This window comes from Phalacrocorax carbo, chromosome 26 (genome assembly GCF_963921805.1).
Source record: "Phalacrocorax carbo chromosome 26, bPhaCar2.1, whole genome shotgun sequence".
In the NCBI taxonomy this organism is placed as follows: Eukaryota; Metazoa; Chordata; class Aves; order Suliformes; family Phalacrocoracidae; genus Phalacrocorax; species Phalacrocorax carbo.
The window spans coordinates 5,455,272-5,462,772 of NC_087538.1; the positions used below are offsets into that span (position 1 = coordinate 5,455,272).

Below are 7,501 nucleotides of genomic sequence, written 5' to 3' on the forward strand. Positions count from 1 at the left end.
CACCACTGAACAAGCAAAAGTAGAAAATTTTAAAAGCCAAAGGATTAAGAGACAGTAATAACCAAACAATAGTAACAGAGAATTAAAACACAGGCATAAAATGTAAAAAGTGATGGTGCTAAGGAAAGAGCTGAAAATGAACAAATGACCACAGTAAAGGTGATAATAGTACACAAAAAGACCACGATAAACGCAAGGGTGGTTAGGGTACCACGGGAAAAAAAATAAAAGGGATTGAATAAGGAGTTCAGCTATCTCAAAGGGGGAAAAACATTCTTGCTTGGGAGTTTGTGGGGCTTGTGGGGGCAGCTTTAAAGGAGGCTTGAAGGGGAAGGGATATAGCCAGGCTCGCTAAAGAAGAGCCTAGGGGCGGCGTGCCGAGCTCGAGGGTGAAATCGCTATCCCAGCTCGAGCGTGTCTACCCCGATGCACGCAGCACGGATGCCGTAAGGCGGGAGATAGAAGCTGTTGTGCGGCGGGATAGCTTTGGTTTTCTTGCCGTCGCAGACATCGCAGAATCATAGAACGTTCTGGGTCAGAAGGGACCCACGAGGATTAGAGTCCAACTCCTTTCCCTGCACAGGACAACCCCAAATTCACCCCATGCCTCTGATGGTGTTGCCCTAGTGCTGCTTGATTATTGTCAGGCTTGGCGCTGTGCCTGCTTCCCTGGGGAGCCTGTTCCGTGGCCCTCTGAGTGAAAAACCTTTTCCTGATACCCACCCTAAACCTCCCCTGGACCATCCTCCTGCCGTTCCCTCAGGTCCTATTGTTGGTCACCGGAGAAAAATGATCGGCACCTGCGCCTCCTCCACCCCTTGTGAGGAAGCTGCAGAGGGAGATGAGGTCTCCCTGTCTCTAGGCTTAATAAACCAAGTGACTTTAGCTGCTCCTAGTACGGTTTCTCACCAGATGCGGTGGGATGCCTCGTACGATTCGAGTGCTGCGATGGATGGCTCTAATCTCTTACGAAGGGTTAGGCAAGGAAGGAGATGTGGTGGGGTGGCTCTGTATGTTACGTACTGTTTTGGCTGTAGAGAGCTCAATGATTGGGAGGATGAGGTTGACGGCTTATGGGTAAGGATGAGGGGAAAGGCCAACGAGGCAGGTATCCAGCTGGGGGTCTGCTGTAGACCACCTGACTGCAATGAAGAAGTAGCTGAAGAATTCTACAGGCAGCTGGCAGAACTCTCCCAGTTGCTACCCCTTATTTTCACAGGGCACTTGAACTTACCAGATGTCTGCTGGAAAGACAACGCAGCCGAGGACACTGTCTAGGAGGTTCGTGGAGCACGTGGAAGGTAACTTCCTGATGCAGCTGGTAAATGAGCCTCCCGGGGAGGTGCCTCGACTGACCTGCTGTTTACAAAGCGGCTCGGTGTCCCTCAGGAGTGCCTCTGCTAGTCAAGGACCACGTCAGCTCCCCCAGCTCTGCCGGGGGCACAAGCAGCCGGGAGGGGAGGGGGCACAGCCAAGGCAGCCGATCCAAGCTGACCAAAGGGATATTCCAGACCACCCGATGTGATGCCTGGTACATAAAGCTGGGGGAAGAAGGAGGAAGGGTGCCCCGCCACGTGTCCGCCCCCCCAGGGCCGTCGCCAGGGGGCGGGGCCTGTCGCTAGGGGGCCGGAGGACTGCGGACCCATGGGGTGCACGTTCTAGGGGACTGACGGACACTTCTTCCAATGAGCTGGAGGACTTGCAGCCCATAGAGTGCGGATTGTGGAGGACTGACGGGCACTACAGGTGAGCTGGAGGACCGCCGGCCCATAGAGTGCCCGGTCCGGAGGACTGATGGGCACTTCCGGGCGGCCCTGGAGCGCGGTGGGCGCCCGGCCCGAGTGCCGGTGGCCGCTCTCGGTACGGGGCGGCCGTCGCCGAGAGGCCGCTCCGGGCGGCGGGGAGCCCGCCAGAGCCCCGGCGGTGCTGGTTGGGCCTCCGGCCGCCGTTCTCTCGGACCCGGCGGTGGCCCGGCCACCGCGAGGGCGCTTCTCCGCGGGTGCCGGTGGCAGCGGCGGCCGCCCGCCCCCGAGCCCGGGGCGGTGTTCAGCGGGGGTCAGGCGCGAGCGGTGCCGAAGGCCGCACCGGGCCGCGGGGGCCGCGCCGCGGGGGCCGCCGGCCGGAGCGGCGCTGGGGAGGGAGGTCTGGCAGTGCCCCCGAGGGGTCTGGGGCTGCCGGCCCCGTCGGCGGCCGCTCCCACGGCTCCGGTCGGGCTGGCCCCGTGTTTCAGGGGCCCGGTTGACTAATCTGCTGCTCCCGATCGCAGCGAGCGCCCGGGGAGGGTCCCGGTTCTCTGCGGCTGCAGGAAAAAAGAGACGGAGCGCCGGGGAGAGGGTGCCGTGGCAGGTAGGGGCGAGCCACAGCTTCGTGTTCGGGGTTAGAAACCCGGTGAGGGGGACTCTTGCTGTTATTCGGCAAGCAGGAGGCGTTAACGATGCCCGGTTACTGTCTAAATGTTTCTAAAATTCAACTTGTGTACTACTCAAATTTAACTTGCACTGGTTTCACTTCTGTTTTAGCTCTACTTGGAAGTAACAAATACCGGTGGGCTGGGGGTGGGGGCGTCGCTCCCCCAGAGCGGCTGTGGTCACATTCGGGTGGTTGTGCGCTTCGTGAGTTTTCTAATTTTATTTTAAACGTAAATCTTTCAGTGTTGTTAGTTCCTGCTGAGAATCGCCATTGCCTGTGAATTTTCTTCATGCTTATATTTGAACACAGCCTTTATTAAATGGCTCACCTTTGTTTCTCTTTTATTTAAAAAAATCTAAAGCTCTGATTACTGTTTGGGTTCAAAGCAGGAGTTGTCGCTACTGCCTCTGAATTTAGGCTTCTGTTATAATTTAAGTGTTAGCCACTCCCAATTTAGCTTTCCCATCCTATTGTCATTTTAGAGTCTAAAACTTTTGTGTTGTGATTGTGACCAGGAGTCATTAATGCCTGCTGTTGATTTAATAACGGCTGTATTTAGGTTTAGCTACTAATGACTTGTAGATAGGTTTTTTTAATTTATCGCTTAAAAAAAGGATTGCTAAATTATTTTTTTTAATTACAATACCGATTAGGAATACTGACTGCCTGGTTCCTTAAGTAATAGCTGCGATTAAATTTAGTCATGACTCATCCCTAAATAACATTTCCTTTTTTTTATTTGCACTCTAACGTTTCAGTCATCACTTTACTACTCACTGGGATTGACAAGTGCTTCTGATTTATTTTTTTTTTTTTATACTACCTAGAGTTATTTCTCTACAGATATTAATCCCAATTAGTGCTCTCATAGTTTGCTGCTTGTAGCTTTATAATATACATTGGGAGGAATTGCTGACTGTAAAGTTTTGCATAATAGTCAGGGTCTGGGCATTATTTACTCATAAAGACTGTTGTCTTTAAGGACATTAAGTTTTTGTTCTAGATGTTTTAAAGTAAATAATAAGCAGTAACAATTAAAATAACAGAAACCAGGGACGTTGGAAATCCCAGGAAAAACAACAGAAGGACCTTGGTGTGACCAGAGGTTGGACAAGTGCTTTTGCCCAGCTCAGTTGCTCCAGGATTTTGCACTTCCAGTGTCCCACCAGTCCTTTTTTTGGGAGCCCCAAATCCCTGGAGGAACAAACGCGCGTGCAGCAGAGATACCACAGCACCAAACTGCCGGCTGTGCCACAACCGGTGGCCACCCCAGACCATCGCTGCTGCGCTGACAGGAGCCCGAGTGCCTGCCACCCCCTCGGCCGACAGCACGTCCAACGGAAGCCACGGAGGCAAAGGCGGGCTGCAGCGAGGACGGACGCATCGCAGCAGGTACAACGCGTAGCGCTGAAACACCACGCCGGGTCACACGCACGCCGCACAGAAATGTCACTGTGCGCGAGACACGCGGCCCTCCTTGGCGCCTTCGCGGCACCGTCACCTCTGCCAGTGGGATTCCCAGGCGGAAAATGCACGAGCTCTGCCCGTGGCAGCGTGCCCTCGCCTTCCACACCTGCATGCAAAAACAGCTGCCCACCCGTCAGGCAACACCAGAAACCACAAAGCCCCTTGAATGAATTTACAGTCGCACAAACCAGTTACACTTCACGGGCTGGCCCTCCTCTGCGCTGGGCGTCTGCTTCACCTCCACGCAGCCTTCCGCAGCCAGGCCCGCAGCCGTCGCCCCACGGTCCGTCACTGCGCTACGTTATGGCAGAGCGGTCGGGACCGGGGTGAGGGAGGAGGAAAGGGGGGGGAAAAAAAAAACAAAACACGAAAAACAGTGGGGTGGGAACAAAACAGCTCCCCTGGATGAGGACGTGCAGCAGCGCACCTCCTGCTCTGCTTGGGTTTGCAGCACACCGAGCGCCAAATCAAGGAACAGACAACTGCTGGAGACGCCGCCGCCCGCTCCTTGGCTGCAGCTTTTTTTGTCGCACCAGCAACCGGAGCAGGTTGGTAATTAAGCTTAATTTTGCTGGGCAGAGCGCAAACCTTTCTTTAAATAGATATAAACAAGATTATATGAAGTTACATGGGAAAGTAGTTCATTAAACGTAGTACTGACGTTACCCGCTGAAGTGACATGCTTTAGCTTTCTGTCTGAAAAAGACACGGTGCTGTTGCTGTTCGTGTCTGTCAAGGCTACACACGCTGCTGAACTGGTACCAGCACTGCCGTTGGACAGGACGGGCTGCCAGAGCAGAATTAGATCCTGTAAGAATCCTCCTCTGAAATAGCCCCAGCTGCAGAGTGAATTATTCTCTGTAGATCACCACCAGCAGCTCCCAGTCACTCTGAGACGGTCTCTCCAGCTGACTCCCAGCTGGGTCCTAAAGGATGGAAAACACAAGAGTAGGGCTGAAACAAAAAAAACAAACAAAAAACCACCACACCAGAAACTGTGCTGAGCACTGTAACTCGCAGTCGGGCGGCTGGAACAGCAATAAAGGACAAAACAAAGTGCTGTGGGAGGGGTGTCGAGGGGCCAGAGAGGACCTGGGGTGCTCAGAGCAGAGCACAGCTTGTCCTCAGGGAATCCTGGCTGGTGGCGAGGAGCAGCAGGTGCTCTGGGGTCAGCGAGGCCGTGGGGAGGGTGCTTGGGGAGCTGGGGGGCGGGGGGTGCAAAGTGGGCTGCTGAGCCAAAAAGGTCCTCGGTGGGGGCACAGGGAGAGAAGGAGGGGGTCTTTGGGGGAGCGCGCCTGCCCTGCAGAGAGCCCCAGACCCTCCGGGGTGCCCTGGGCACTGGTGTGGAGGAAGGGAGCTGGGGGGTGGCCGTGGTACTGCAGGACAGGAGGGCCAAGGTGCTGGGGCAGTGGGAGCTGGGGGGGGGGGGGGGGTCCTGGCATGGGATGGGGTGAGGGGGTGTGGGCGGCAGGATGGTTCCAGGGTGCTGCCTCCTGGAACACTGGGTCTGGCTGCCCCTCCCTGGCCCCGCCGCTTGCTCCAGCCTCTTCCTCTGCCACCCGCCCATCTAGCCAGGCTACCCCCACCCAGTGGTCCTGGGGGGTCCCCACTCCCATGGAGAGTGGCAGGACCCTTGGTGATTCAGGGTGGGCAGGGACACCCATGCCATGCTGGGACAGTGGGACTGTGAAAGATAGGGGGCCCCTGCCCCATGCCCCCCTCCTGCAGCCCCTGTGCCCCTCCATGTAAGGGTGCTGAGGCCAGGGGTCCTCAGGCTGTCCAAAGACCCTTCCATGGGTGGGGTGGGGTTTCTGTGCAGTGCCCACAGACCCTTCCTCCCCCTGCCTGGCGCATCCTTGGGCAGGTTTTAGGCGCAAAGTCGTTTCTGCAAACCCCTGTTGCCCACCGGCCCCCTCGCTGTGCTCCAGGCTGTCGACCCCTGTTGAGGTCCAGGCAGAAATGGTGGCGAGAGCCACCAGCGGATGTGGTCTCTGCCGGACCCTGTGTCGGGTCTGCGCTGCTGCCAGACCCCCAGCCCCAAAGCTGCTTGTCCTGGGCAAGCCCACCCCCCGCCCCAATTTCTCTTCTCCTCTTCTCCTCCCCAGGGGACAGAGGGCTCCCAGCCCCACATGGACCCAGGCACCTGTGGCTCCGAGGCAGGAGCGAGCCAGGGAGACGCCAGGGCAGGTACCGGGACGGGATGGGGCTGGGCTCAACATTGGGCTCACTGCTTGTCCCTGCAGCTGGGGGCAGAGGGCGGCAGGGTCAACACCCAAGGCCAGGATGGGGCTACTGCAGGCTGTGTTGGCACCCCCTTCCCATTGTGTTCCTGCCCTCCCGAGCGCTGCCTCCCCATCGCCCGTCTCCCCGGCAGGTGACGGCCGGGAAGAGAGCCCAGAGAGGAGGGGCATGTCCCCTGGGCAGGAGACAGCGCGGGAGCGTGGTGGTGGTGCCAGGGTGGCACGGTCGCACCCCAACACCTGCGAGGCGTGCGGGAAGAGCTTCAGCCTGCGCTCCAACCTGCTGACCCACCGCCGCAGCCACCTGGGTGAGCGGCCCTACGCCTGCCCTGAGTGCGGGCGCTGCTTCGGGCAGAGCTCCCACCTCCTCACCCACCAGCGGCTGCACACCGGCGAGCGGCCCTACCGCTGCCGTGACTGCGGCCGCAGCTTCAATGTCAACTCGGACCTGGTGAAGCACCGGCGGACGCACACCGGCGAGCGGCCCTACCCCTGCCCCGAGTGCGGGCGCCGCTTCGGCAGCAGCTCCAACCTCACCCGGCACCAGCGGCTGCACACGGGCGAGCGGCCCTACCGCTGCCCCGACTGCAGTGAGAGCTTCCGGGACTGCCCCTCGCTCACCATCCACCGCCGCGCCCACACCGGCGAGCGGCCCTACCCCTGCCCAGCGTGCGGCAAGGCCTTTGCCGACAGCTCGCTGCTGGCCAAGCACCAGCGCACGCACCGCGCCGAGAAGTCCTTCACCTGCCCTGACTGTGGCAAGAGCTTCTCCACCAGCTCCTACCTGCTGCGACACCGGCGCACCCACCTGCCCGAGAAGCCGTACCGCTGCGGGGAGTGCGGCCGGGGCTACAGCCAGTTTGCCCACCTCACCACCCACCAGCGGGTGCACACGGGCGAGCGGCCCTACGTCTGCCCCGAGTGCCGCAAGAGCTTCACCACCAGCTCGGCACTCACCAAGCACAAGCGCATCCACACCGGCGAGCGGCCCTACGTCTGCCCTGACTGCGGCAAGAGCTTCACCCAGAGTTCCAACGTCATCACCCACTGGCGCCTGCAGCACGGCAAGTCCCTCTGATGGCCCCAGCCGTGCTGCCCCTTCGCCAGTACCGGCGTCCCCCACCCCGAGGTTTTTCTGTGTGGCGATCGGCAATAAAATCTGCCATCCTGCAGCAGCGGCCACTGGCGCGGCTGGGACGGGAAGGCGGGGCTGGATCTGAGGCAAAGTGCCGCTGGCACTGAGGGGCCCCCGGGCTCTTGTCGAACCCCACCTCGCTTCAGAGCCCCCCCGCTGTCGGGTGGTAGCTGCCCCAGACAGCCCCCAGCCCAGAAGCTGCTGTGGATGAGCGGCTCCTATTGTTTCACAGGTGGGGTAACTGAGGTGG

General features: G+C 58.8%; 1 protein-coding gene across 6 annotated transcripts; it reads left to right on the forward strand.

The window, feature by feature from the left end:
- The first annotated feature begins 1,622 nt into the window (after nucleotides 1-1,622).
- On the forward strand, nucleotides 1,623-7,288 carry LOC135317601 (zinc finger protein 572-like). 6 transcript variants are annotated; one of them, XM_064473948.1, is made up of 6 exons: nucleotides 1,623-1,746; nucleotides 2,267-2,441; nucleotides 3,456-3,801; nucleotides 4,328-4,424; nucleotides 5,982-6,063; nucleotides 6,251-7,288. In XM_064473948.1, the coding sequence occupies exons 5-6, from the start codon at nucleotides 6,006-6,008 to the stop codon at nucleotides 7,192-7,194; spliced, it is 1,002 nt and encodes a 333-aa protein (XP_064330018.1). In that variant the 5' UTR covers nucleotides 1,623-1,746; nucleotides 2,267-2,441; nucleotides 3,456-3,801; nucleotides 4,328-4,424; nucleotides 5,982-6,005; the 3' UTR covers nucleotides 7,195-7,288. The 6 variants fall into 6 exon arrangements, with proteins under 6 accessions (XP_064330018.1, XP_064330017.1, XP_064330021.1 ...); XM_064473947.1 differs by having other exon boundaries at nucleotides 2,267-2,346; XM_064473950.1 differs by lacking the exon at nucleotides 1,623-1,746 and adding an exon at nucleotides 2,520-2,612 and having other exon boundaries at nucleotides 1,783-2,346.
- The last annotated feature ends 213 nt before the right edge of the window (nucleotides 7,289-7,501 follow it).